Source organism: Amphiura filiformis, chromosome 19 (genome assembly GCF_039555335.1).
Source record: "Amphiura filiformis chromosome 19, Afil_fr2py, whole genome shotgun sequence".
NCBI lineage: Eukaryota > Metazoa > Echinodermata > Ophiuroidea > Amphilepidida > Amphiuridae > Amphiura > Amphiura filiformis.
The window spans coordinates 41155863-41169490 of NC_092646.1; the positions used below are offsets into that span (position 1 = coordinate 41155863).

General features: G+C 39.5%; 1 protein-coding gene across 1 annotated transcript in view; it reads left to right on the forward strand.

The window, feature by feature from the left end:
- The window catches only part of LOC140141312 (mitogen-activated protein kinase kinase kinase 7-like), a 122252-nt gene that overhangs the window by 5966 nt on the left and 102658 nt on the right, over positions 1 to 13628 (forward strand). Inside the window, exons 2-6 of the mRNA XM_072163144.1 lie at positions 5365 to 5475; positions 6645 to 6895; positions 8232 to 8356; positions 9474 to 9602; positions 11598 to 11655. Coding sequence (XP_072019245.1) covers positions 5365 to 5475; positions 6645 to 6895; positions 8232 to 8356; positions 9474 to 9602; positions 11598 to 11655 — 674 coding nt within the window. The remainder of the gene's footprint in view (positions 1 to 5364; positions 5476 to 6644; positions 6896 to 8231; positions 8357 to 9473; positions 9603 to 11597; positions 11656 to 13628) is intronic.

The window sequence follows — 13628 nt, forward strand, 5'->3', positions numbered from 1 at the left end:
CTGGTGCACTGCGGTGCCATGCTGCTTCGCTTTTCTGTAAAAACGAGCGAGTGTAAGTCGGCATAACAGCTGTGATTTATGAAGCATGTCTGACATTTCTCTGTGGAATTGTTGATTCTCAGCAACTGGATTCCATGAAATTGACAATATATGTAAGTTATTCTGCAGGATCGGTAATAATTAATATATGTTTTATGATTATGTTATGAATAGTGCAAGTTGAAGTTAGTGAGTTTGTGATTTCTTAAGTTTTAAAAGTACAACTTTAGGTGTTCTCAGGAAGCTAAAAGTGATGGGCCGTCCTCAAAGTACTTCGACTGCATATCGGAGTTTGGCAAATAGCAGGACACATCGCACATGAAGTGTGATGTGTCCAGACAGGATATTGACTAAAGTACATTACAATCGTGTAAAAAACAGAATTAAAATTTTTTTTTGAGGGCATTCTCCTCAGCAAATGTTATAATATGGCTTTAAATTAAAAGAAAAGTTATGGCCATGTGTCCTGAACTTGCCACCGTTAAGCTGAATTTATACTCGATCGCGGCCGAGCGATTGCGATTAAAGGCTTTTGGAAAGCAATGGGCAATCACCGAATTTTATACTTAATATATGTTGCAGAGCTGAACCGATGAGCGGTATCTGCCATCGGTGCCGAATGCCGATAGTACCCCTATCGGCAAAAATCGTATTGTTTAAAAACTTACCTTTGTCGATATCAGCTACGGATGTTTAAATGATCCGCCAAGTTGCACTCTCTCTCTCTCTGTCAGGTGGCGCTGTGTAGCGCTGCTGTGGTCTTCACAAGAGTACGGTACGCCATCTCACTCGATCTGATGCCAAGTGCGTTGCACCTTGCATTCCTTGGTTAGAAACCAGCTTCACGTCATTAGTCCAAGATGTTGGTGGACGCCCTCTTCCTCGTTGCCTTCCATAGCCCCTTGCAAAATCTGTTTTCTACACCTCCATGTTTCCTGACAATATGGCCAAAGTATTTCAGCTTTCTCTCCATTATGCCGCATCTGACTTGTACCAATCTTTTCGAGGATCCAGGAATTTGTTCTCCTGTCTTTCCATGTCACTCGTAGAAGCCTCCTGTAACACCACATATCAAAAGCATACTCTTTTCCTATCATTCTTGGTAATCTAGCCCAAGACTCGCATCCATAAGTGGCAATGGAAAACATAGTTGCATGAAGTAGGCGTACCTTGAGGTCAGTGGATAGGCCTCTGCTTTTGCTTGCACTAACACCAATTATAACATTGCAGATTCTGACAACAAAATAAACAAAAAGTGGTGCATATTCTGGATTAAATTGACCAGCTTTTAATAAATTGTGCTTGATATTAATGTCAATTATCATGAAACATATCAATAGTAACTTCTAAAAATCTAAAACTTAAGAAATCTAATTCAAAGTCCGATTCCGTAATTAACAATACGCACACATACACTGCCAATTCAAAATTCGGCAGGTGCACCAGGCTGCGACAAATCGCCTGTCCGATAGCCCGGGGCAATCACATTTTTTGTCGGGCAATTAAAACTCTGAAGAGCTGTGCCCGATCGGGCAAGTCTAAATTTAAACCAATTAAAGCTTGATGATTTAAAATGTAGTATTTCTGTCCAACTTGGCGTGTTCACAGAAGTAAAAAAAACGTCAAAACAAAGTAGAAAACTTCTTGAAATGGAACTCAAATTTCGCTAGGCACTCGTATCCCACACCAGACTTGCAGACATATACATGTATATATGCTAATGAACATCATGCCGTTACGTGACGTATTGGAATGTTTGGCCAATTATAGAACCTGTTTCGTGCAAATATCATGACGTCAATGACGTCAGCTGGCCATGTATTTGCATATGATTGAGATTGAGATGTACTCGAGGTTGGCGAAATACGTAAATCGCCGTGACTTTACTGACAAAATTTCACATAAAATACACATTATTTTCCACATGTAAGAAACAAACAGTGAAATAATTGAATGAAATGTTCATTTTTTATGCATTTCATGAATACTCATTTATTTATCAACTTTTAAACTGAGAAAAGTATTGGATTTCCGTAAGAATGAAACTGCCAAATTCGGCACACTTACGGTACTATGCACTGCACTGCATGATGAGTACGGTATGTGACTTTGTCAACAATGGTTGCCGGGAATATGGGTTAATTTCGGGCAATTTCGGGCAACCAATTTTTGGATATTGCCTGCCCGATCGGGCAAGCTAAAAAATAAAATTTGTCGCGGCCTGAGGTGCACACAGCAGCATGTTCAATGATGTTGTGAGTACAGAGTATGTTCCGTCATTCAACCACAATTCCTTGCAGCACTTCCTGAATAAACTGTCAATCATATGTATTGATAGTAGTAGTCAAGTTTGATGGACAGTCTGTGATGAGGAACTTTATCGAATGCTAGCTTTGCTAAAATCTAATACAAAACGTTCGTCTGACCACCACGTTTCAACACCTCTGCCCAATCATGGGTAGCTTGAAGAAGTTGAGTCTCGCAGTCGCAGGACATCTTTTCGCAAAAACCATACTGCTGGTCTATTATGATTTTGTTACCTGCTAGGTGTTTTGCAGTGTGAGACAAGATGATATGCGCCATGATTTTTGAGCAAATACAGGTTAAACTTACCGGGTGATAATTTTCAGGCTTAGATTTAGTGCCTTTCTTGTAAATACCGGTGACCAACGCTTTCTTCCAGTCTGATGGTAATGTGCTGAACCATTCACAAGATGCTGTGAACTACATGTACCAAATCGCAACAGTTAGTTGCTAACCTTTTTATTATTATTTCATTATTAATCTTCCAAGGTACCGCCAGATTCTCATATCAATTCTACATCTACCTCTACATGTACAACTGAAATTACTCAACAAAGTTGCATGAAAGCAATATCTAGTTGAGTTGAGGTGATTAAAGGCGCCAGTTGAAATCAACATGGCTATATAGATACAAAAACCTAAATTACATGTAGTTCTTGATGCAGTCAGCTGATTGTACACGGAAGGAGGTAGGGAGTTCCATTGTATGACTTTCTGGGGGAAGAAACTATATTTGTAGGCATTTATGTGATCATAACTCTAAACCTTTGGGGATGGTATTGACGAGTTTTAACTGTCTGTGTTTGAACATAATCAGGAATTGGGAATTGCAATTTCACCATTTTGCTGCTCAAGGGTAGGCCACTGCAAATTTTGAAGGATGTAAATGACAGTGGCCCTCTGTTCTCCGGTAATTGTTGGATACAAACCTAGCTGCCCTGTGCCGTATTGCCTCAAACTGTTGTTGCAAACTCAAGGTGCGGTCTTGATGCGAAGTACTGTCCAAAATTGCCCTTTACACACACAGGAAGCATCCTGCGAAGCATCTAGTTAACATATCTTTAACCCTAACTACAACATATACATGTACGTACTACAAAATACTACAGCTGAAAGCCACTGTGCATGCATGCATCTGACGTGATTAAGGGTGTGAGTGAGTCCCGGAATTCGAGTCCCGCCCGAGAATCCTATTACCCGGGCAGGAAATTCCCTGCCCGGGTACCCGAAATTAAAAAAAAATTTTTTTTTTCAGAAGTTTTTTTCGGTTTTGTAGTGTCTCTGGACCTAGACCTAAATGCTAGGATCATTCATGGTTGACCAAAAAAAAAAAAAAAAAATCAAGATGTTTTGTATTTTTAATATGAAAATTGATAATTTGTATTCATGTCATACTCTATTAATGATTTCAAAATGCATTGAATTTTTGCAATTCAGGTACCGGTTACCCGCCCGAAAAATCGGCCGGGTACCCGGGCACAAAATTACCCGAAAATCACACCCCTAGACGTGATGCGATGATGACGCATTCGCCCAGAGTCATACATGTATAGGTCTATGACCGAAAATTCGTGTTTAATTTTGCTACGCAAATAAATCTATACAAATGTGGTTTGACACCAAATATTTCTGCTCTTGGACTCTTTTACTTATACTCACAGATTCGTTAGCTGGGCCAGCGAAACACCAATAGCTACGGGTGGGCAAGCTAGTGCTCGGCATGCGAGGGGTCTCTGGTTCGAATCCCACCCCAAACAAACAACTTCTTTGTTCATCTTTTTTCTTTATTCATTCCTTCTTTCCCTTCCATTCGCCAAAGAGAACTTCGAGAGTTAGGGTTGATGGATGAATGTAATGAAGTGCGCCCTTGGAAGTGACGCGGATTGACGCCATTATACCTCATTGTGATTCTAAACCTGTTTACATTTCAAATATTTTATTAGATAACTGCAATTATATACAAAATACAGAGAACACCACATACAATGTACAAAACTCGCAGAGCAGGCGGCAAATTCAAAATCTAATTATAAGCAAAAATTGAGAAACCATGGAAAACACATGAAAAGCAAAAACCATGGCGAAGAGCAAACTCATAGCCAAGCAAATGACAACCAGAAGGGCGAAAACAAATTAGCGTTGTGTATTGACCGCGTCAACACGCATTTGCCACACAATTTTGAGCCAATGGCCGCACTGATGCACAAATACTTAGCAATGGCTTTGCTCCTCCGGGTGTCAAAACCAAGTATTTTTAATCCAGGCACAACATTTTTGTGGACACACCCTGTAGAACCAATGATGATGATGACGATTTTGTATGAGTAATTCGTGTCGAGAGTGATCAGTTCACACAAAGGACTGTAGTACATAAATTTGGTATTATAGCATTGATCAATAAAAGCGTCGTACGGAGATGAAACTTCAACTATATATGCCCTTTTCAACTGTTCATCAAGGATGAGTAAGTCCGGTTTTCTATGAATAACATTAGCATAAAGCTGTGTCGAGTTGGAATTCAGCATGTTACAAAAAAAATACGCCTGTAATTATCTTGTTTACATACACAATGAGCTAAGGACGGGTATTAGTGAGTTCAGAATGAATGTGATCATTAACGATCCTGTCGTGACGCTTGATGTACATGTACATGTTATTGAAAATCATGCAACCATTGAGAACATGAGAAGCAGTGCCAAATGGGTTGTTACATAGTAAGCATGACTTGGGATAAACACGAGGATAATAACAGTGCAACAGATAATTAAAAAGCAGAGACTGTTTGAGCACTTCGCACAGAGGACGGTAAATTGTTCCAGATCAAAGGTGCATTGTAGGTAAATGCCTTGTCGGGAGCGGATTTGAAAGTCCAACTGCATATGATCGGCACATTCAAACATGTGCGATCTGAGGCAGATCTAAGGCCCTCGCGAGGATTCTTAAGTTCTAGACAAGATGACAGGTATTCTGGTCCAATGTTTATTGAAAATTTCTTGTGTTTTTCCTTTTAACACATTATAGGTTGTCGGGAAAGGAACATTTGGTGTTGTCAGCAAAGCAACATGGCGAGGCAGAACTGTGGCAGTGAAAATGATCGAGACTCAGGAGGAGATCAAAGCTTTCAAAGTAGAGGTAATATGTTTATACACATACATGTAGGCCTGTATGCACAAAGCAAGTTTGTAACTATAGAGGTTACGACTTAGGGAGGGATCCCTTTAATCTTTTTTTTACCCTCTGTTACTCTTAGCAAAGTCCAAAAATTAAACTGTAGCCATTTAATATTAAGCTTAGCTACATGTATTTACTCTTAACAGGATCTACAATCAATATAGTGACTAATCTCCATAGTTAGACTAAATAGAGACCAGGTCTTAAGACCGGATTGTTTTTGGATACAGACCTTTAGACCCTAGATGCAATAATAATTGAAATGGAACCCATGTTGGTGGACAGTTATAAGTGTCAGAGGGGCCTCTAGCCCGATTCCACAACCATGTACCAATCACCTGTTTTATTGTATTATCGTGCAAATTGCCTGTGGAGACTTTGGTGGATAGAATTTTATTTAAATGAGTGATCTGCATAGGGTCTATAGTGACATTTGAATGTGCTGGGTACAATTTAAATACTTTCCAGTGCAACTTCAGAATCTTGGTACACCATTCCTGTCATATACCCTCTGATCATTTTGAGAACTGTGCATACTTACGGAATAAAATGCAGCTCCTGGGTGTGTACCTTGTTGTAAAACCTAGCCTACTTCCCAACTTCTGGCCAACCTTTGAGCTGACAGATTACCCCCAGATGGAATAAGGTACTGGATCACTCTTAATTATTTTGTGAGGCATATCTTTCTAGCATTTCTCATTTTGTTGCCAAAAAAAAAACACCCTACTGCTCTTGTGACAGATTGCGATGTAATTCCAACTTTCCAAGAAAATTGGGTGATGCAGAAAAATTTATTGGCACATCTTATTGCAAACAATAGACCTTTAAAACAATAGACCTTTAATACATACACCTATTGCCCTAATAAAATCTGTAATTCTTGGGCGTGAAATTTCACTGAGTTATGAGAAAAATATGATCTTTCTTTTGTTACCAAAATCGCAGTTTTGATGAAGAAAAATGGGGGATGAGGTCAAGGACCTTTAATATTCATGATTGTGGAATACGGGCGGATTCCAGGTAGGAGCAAATACGGCACATTGTGCCTTGTGTTGAACATCATACAAAATCTAACTCAAAGTTTAAAACAACCTGTTCCATCTTTCTTGTATTTCTTCTTTTACAAACAGTTGACCCAGTTATCCAGAGTTGATCATGCCAACATTATCAATTTATACGGTGCTTGTACAGCCGGTCCAGTGTGCCTTGTCATGGAGTATGCAGAGGGTGGCTCCTTATATAATGTCCTCCATGGTAATCCCCAACCCAAGTACACGGCAGCACATGCTATGAGTTGGGCCTTACAGAGTGCTCAAGGTGTGGCATATCTCCATGGAATGACGCCAAAAGCCTTGATTCACAGGGACCTGAAGCCTGCCAAGTAAGTATCCGCCCTCGAATTAAGGATCTGAAGGGGCACAGCAACTTTTTTAGGGCAAGTTGATAATTGCCTTGGATTTTCACTGAAAACGCAAGGCAGCACTGCAGTTTGTAATATTTCAAGAGGCCATCATGGCAACTGTTGAAAATTTGAGAAGGGCACCAAGGCAAAGTGAAGAAAACACACACAAACATTGCTAGATAATTTTATAATGAAGGGGCAGGGCTGGGGCACCGACGGCAACTTCATTAGAGGGCACAGCAAATGACTGCCTTGGGTAAAGGACATATTTTGAGGGCATTACGGCAGTGGGGATGGGCACCCACGGCAAAATGCCATGGGTGCCGTGGGTTAATTCGAGGGCTGGTAAGTATTCAGGATACTGAAGGATGACAGCCAGGTAGAGCCCCTTGCAATCAATCTTGAGTTTCGCGTCACATAATTTCTAAAAACAAGTGAGGTGTGAGGTAACTTTTTCATTATTTTTTATTCATTTTTTTTTTGTGACTTTATTTAAATGACCAAACGTAAGTGTACAATGCGTTGGTTTTTACCGCTCATGCACTCAGAGATGGATGTTTAGCCCAAGTAAAAGTATACTAAAAAGTTTCTGCAAGTTTGGTAGCAAAATGGATTTTGATTTTGATTTTTCCATTAAAAATGCATAGATATTCATCGGTTTTTTTTAATAAATATTACCAGTTTTTATTGTTATTTTTGGAAAATCACAATAATGAATTCAAGTGAGGGTCAGAAAATGAAGTGAGGGAGGGTGACGGGAAACTCAATATCGACTTTCGTTGGCCTAAGATCTATATCTTACACTTCCCACAATGCCGGAACAAATATCTTCTGGAAATCATTAACTTCAATGATTAAGCTTATGGGGTAGAGCCTTGTTCAGTTGAAAATAAGGTTGCTTATGTTGAATATGAAATAAGGTTAGCTGGGGTTAGAGCTAGCATTAGGGTGAGATTATACATAGTGAACCTTATTTCATAATCGACATAGCAAACCTTATTTTCGACAAATAGCGGTCTCTAGTGCAACTGATTTAAAGTGTTAATTTTTTTTCCGATCAAAAAACTTATAAAGAAGGAACATATAAAGCCGGGTCACGAGCTGGAAAACCCAACTCAGGCAGGATTTGACAAGACAACATCAAAAAGGCAAATATAAAATATACAATAAACAAAGCAATATATAAAAATACAACGGATGCATGTAATGCGGAAACACAGTCAGAGGAATCTTCAATTTTGATGTATGGGCACTCTTTCCACAGGGGATCATGTCTGAATGCTTAATGTTTTGTTTGTGTGATGTTTCCCCACAGTCTATTACTGATGGCTGGTGGGACAGAACTCAAGATATGTGACTTTGGGACAGCCTGTGATTATCACACGTATATGACCAACAACAAAGGCAGTGCAGCATGGATGGCACCAGAGGTATTTGAAGGTAAGTTGCTGTTGTTTTAGTGGGTTTATCAGAGAAAAATGAACCAGAGGCACCAAAGCAATTGCCTTCAGGGCCCCTTGCTTTTGCCTTGGGTGCCCACCAACTTTGATTACCACACATACATGACCAACAACAAAGGAAGTGCAGCATGGATGGCACCAGAGGTATTTGAAGGTAAGTTGCTGTTGTTTTAGTGGGTTTATCAGAGAAAAATGAACCAGAGGCACCAAAGCAATTGCCTTCAGGGCCCCTTGTCTTTGCCTTTAGGTGCCCACCAACTTTGGATGCAATCTTTTTGTGATTTGACTTGTTTTGAAGTTGGATCACATGGGTTTGTTACCCCGGAAAATATTGGATATCACATTGACAAGATATTCTCTTTGTCAGCAAATCCAAGTCATCCAAGAAATTAATGAAGGAACTTGTCAAAAAGGTCCACCTGTCTAGTTACATGATCTGGATTGCTAGGCAGGAGCCAGCCTTGGGCTCCGAAGATCAGCCCACTTGAGTTGGGTTTTTTTGTTCCTCCTTGTATTCTTACATTGCTTGTATTTTGTATTTGCCGAATAAAGGTTGATATAACAACACATGTGATATAGGCTTTAGTTGAATTATCTGGCCACCAAAGAAAAAGCTAAAATTACCTTTTTACCCTGTTCACTATGTGCTAGGCCCACTGTGGGTACGCCAGTCTTTATCAAACCATGATGTTATGAGTCCCGCCTATCGCAAGCTGATGATAGTGTAGTTAGAACCATGTTAAAAATTACGGACCAAACTGTGAAAAACTTTCAAATGAGGAGTTGCCAAGTTCATGCAGATACTGTCCTTTTTAAATGCTCTGCATGCTAGCCAATAGCCATAGGCTTCAACATAAAAAGTCCCCAAGTTTTGAGATAATTTCTCAAAATATGAAGAGCTATTTCAAGAACCACTGAACCAATACTAGGCTTGTTTGAACTCATTTTAATGCATTTTTCATATTGATATTCAAATAATGGTAATGAAAATATACATATGAAATTTCTGAATTAAAAAAAATTTCAAACTTGTCGTCTGCAGTTAACACCCGCATGGAGAGAATTAATAGCACATAAATGGCATTGTGTATTCGCAGGTAGCCAGTACAATGAGAAGTGTGATGTGTTCAGCTGGGGAATCATACTGTGGGAGGTGATCTCTAGAAGAAAACCATTTGATGACATTGGTGGGCCAGCGTTTAGAATCATGTGGGCTGTACATAAAGGTGAGGTATTGGTATATTTTTTTCCTCTGAAAAAATATATATTGGCATTGCCTTAGGGATTCAATCATGTTTCACTGTTGTTCATCACCATTTAACAACGACGCATCTACATGGTTTACTCGCAGTGGCATAGATTTCTTTTTTACATTGGGGGGAAATTGCTTGAAGTATAATGAATTTAGCACCTTTCAGCGACAGAATAAGTGTATGGTAGAAATGTGTGTGAAGCGCACAAAATATTTTACCATTTTGAAGCTAAACTGTTGAAATACATGTATGATGCAAAAGTGGAATAAATTTGCACAAAAATGTGCTCTTTTGGGCCTATTTTAGCTACAATGGCCAAATATGAGGTTAATTTGAGCAGAAACCCACATACAGTCGTCAATATTGGGGGGATGATTGTATGGACCATCCCCCCTGGCAAAATATTGGGGGAATTTATCTTCCCATCCCCCCGGGATCTACGCCTATGTTTACTCGCGAGGGCAGCTGGAGCCCGAGCCTAGTAAACCATGCAGAAACGCCAAACCCGAGTTGTGAAACGGTGATGAACAATGGTGAAACATGATTGAATCCCTTTCAACAACAAAAACAAGCTAAAGATCGTTAATTCACATTATTCATGAGAATGGTCAGTTAGTCGTTGCCTTTCAACAGTACAAAATCAAGGACTTCTTTGTTGATATCAAAAATAAAACTACAGGATAAATATGGCAATGTTCAGCCGCTTCCTCCAAAATAATGAATTCAACATGTACGAGTGTATTGTACGCATACACGTTCCAGGCATGACAAACGTGTAACGCGTACAGGTCTGCGCTTTTGTTAACTGCATGTGCATATATATAGACCACTTGACATGTGACGTCATTGCCCGGCAGTATGCGCGCGAATTATGGCAATGTCCATTGTTCTTTGCCCTGCAGTGTGCATACGAATCGTAGTTTGCTCAGGGCACGTGCATTTTATATCGCCCACCACATTTCATAATAGCACAAGAAAGCCATTGAACAGTGTAGCGGTTCATTCAAGCATATCAACGGACGACTCCCTCGCCTGTGCCTGATGTCAAGTGGTCTATATGCTACTGTAAAAGTGTGGATTCATCACTGATTAGTAAGATATGGATTCTGTACAAAGGTATAGGAAGAGTTGTTGAATACATTGCCTGTGGTAAATCTATCTGATCTCTGAGCGATTTATCTATAACTTACCAGGAGGTTATTTATCTATAACTTATCAGGAGGTGGAAGTATATACAGCGATCTCCCACCCAATTGGTCAGTTTTTTCACAACAAATCCATAGACATGGGTAGTTTTTTTACAGAAAATCTTTAGATATGGGTCCATTTCGAAAAAATGGCCTTAATGAACAAGGGATAACTTAAGTTTGTTGGTGTATCCTTCGTGTAGGAGAATACCAAATAAATCCCAACTCTAATCCTAATCCTACCCTAACCCTAACCATAATTCCTAGCCCATGCTCTCTTACACTAAGGGTAAACCAGTTTGTTTGGATATGTCTTAAGTACTGCCTGTATTAAGGTCCGTTCATACTTTGCTGCAATTGCTTTGCGATGTGGTACTGCAAAATACATGCATTGCAGTATCACAATAAAGTTCAATACAATTTAACTTGGAAATGTGCACATTTTTGCACATGCTTAATTTTGTGAACCCAATTTGCCAACCTTAAAATGGTCCAGGTATATCATGCGAGCTTAGCGAACAGGACATTTTACATATATATATTTGAAAGTTTCTGTAGTGTTTTCCTAAGCCTTTTTGCAGCATTTATTTTAAAGGTGCCCCTTCAATGTGTGCCAATATCGCTTCCCCCCTCCCTCTTTTGGCTTGCCAAAAAATTCTTGCTCCCCCAATTTTACCTTCCCCCAGTTGCATAATAATGGCACAGCAGCAGTGTGTCAGGTATACATCTAGATATTGATTGATTTGCTAATTAATCTTATTTATCAATCAATTTATTACAGGAACAAGACCACCAAAGATCCGAGGACTTCCAAAACCACTAGAAATACTCATGAACAGGTATGTATTCATTATATGAGGTGATTGGTCTTGATTTAAAATGTTGAGCAATCCAGAATCTGTAGTCCGGGATCGGCCAATCTGGGGCTGAATCGATCTTGAATCTGAATCGGGGAAATCCCTTATGTTGCTGATCTTCATACCGATCCCCCCACTAAAATATTTCAATAGACTTTCCATTGGTCCCAGCATAGATAAGCTTATGCACGCCATGCAGCACAGATTATCAGAATGTATCAGAATTTCAACCCTGATAATAATTGCCCTTGTATACTAAACCGCGACATCCCTATTTGCCACCTGCAAACTTGCAAAGGTGTTTGGTGAGTCGATCAAACATCATCATCTCCAATGTTCACTATTTATGATTATATTATATGATTTACGTGCATTTTTGAAAATGTAGGGATGAGCTTTCAACGTTCAACAGCTTTTAGTCACATGCCTGGGTGCAGCATGAGAAAATAAATTTTGGAAACCTGACAGGTTGGTTATTTTGTCTATAAATTGGGACGACGAACGATCTACTTGGATGGAGGTTCACCGTTCAACTATGAAAGTTGTCATATGAGATCATTATAAGGGTAAACTAAGGATGGACTAGCGCTGGGTTGAAAATATATCAATATATCGGGATTGGGTCAAACTGATCTATCGATCAAACTGCCGATCTTGGGCTGGCTCGGCCAACACTAGTCTTGATTTGAACATTTTCCGCAAACATGTAGCCTTTAGTGGTACGTCTTCTAGCTAGGCAAAATGTCATTATGGTGACAAAAAAGAAACCCTGATCTAGGGGCCTGACCGACTCAGATTTTGCGTTTTTTAGCTGTCTGCAATTAAAAAAACCTGTTTGATTTTACATACATTTTTTGAAAACAAATTCTGAAAATTTTGTAACAGGATGCACCATGCTCTGCAAGTTACCTATTTGGACTATACTTACGATAGTGTGCTAGTCTCAATTAAATTCTAGGATCATTCAAAATACAAATGTACAGATCAAAATTGCATGTTTGGTAGCAATTAATTATAACATGGTTGTGGGTTTGATTGTGTTGTAACACAGTTTGAATTTATAAGGGAATTCTGTGCTATTCCAGTTGAAATCCATACACCCCCTATGGAAGACATGACCTTGAGGCGAAGAAAAAAAAAGAAACCCTGTTCTACGGGCGGATTTGACCTAAGTAGGGTCGGTCGGTCGGTCGGTTTTTTTTTCTTCTTCTTTTTTTTTTGGAAATGACCCAAAAAATCAACATAATCGGTAAATAATTTGCAATTTGAGAAAATACAAAAAAGACATTTTGTTCCTGAAATTTCCGAAATTTGGGTCGGGATTCATTTGTACAGGAAAAAATTTTCCCCAATTTGTTCAAAATCTGGTTCGGTCGGGACTGTAGAACAGGGCTTTCTTTTTTTTTTGTCTAATCTCTCACACAGAGGGTATAGATTTAAAATGAAGTCTCCCATTCAGGTAGGTAACCCCATTTGAAATTTACACTCCCTGTGTGGGAAATTAAGGTCATGTCTTCCATAGGGAGTGTATAAGTGAGAAACATCCCAACATCACATCCTTTATCATATGGGTGTCTATCATGCAACAGTGATAATTGTTCAAGCATTCTGTCTAATTATCAAGATGCTGCACACATAATTTAGGTTACTAAAAGTAATTCAAGAAGATAGAGATAACAAATGATTCATACATACTCATGATATAACAACGTTTCTGATTGGATTTGCGCCCGTTTGTGCTGGTCATAAATTCCGTTTATGACCAGTACGCAGGGCATAAACATGTAGTGTCACGCAGCATTGGAACCCAATTAACGTGATCCACGATTTGCTAGTTTTGCGTACACGCGCATGTCACCGCGCCCATCTCATGCGGAGCGCAAAAGATGAACGCGTTGACTCTCGGCCGTGACGCGTTGACCTCATGAGCCGTGTTGCTTCCTGCAAGTAGGCCT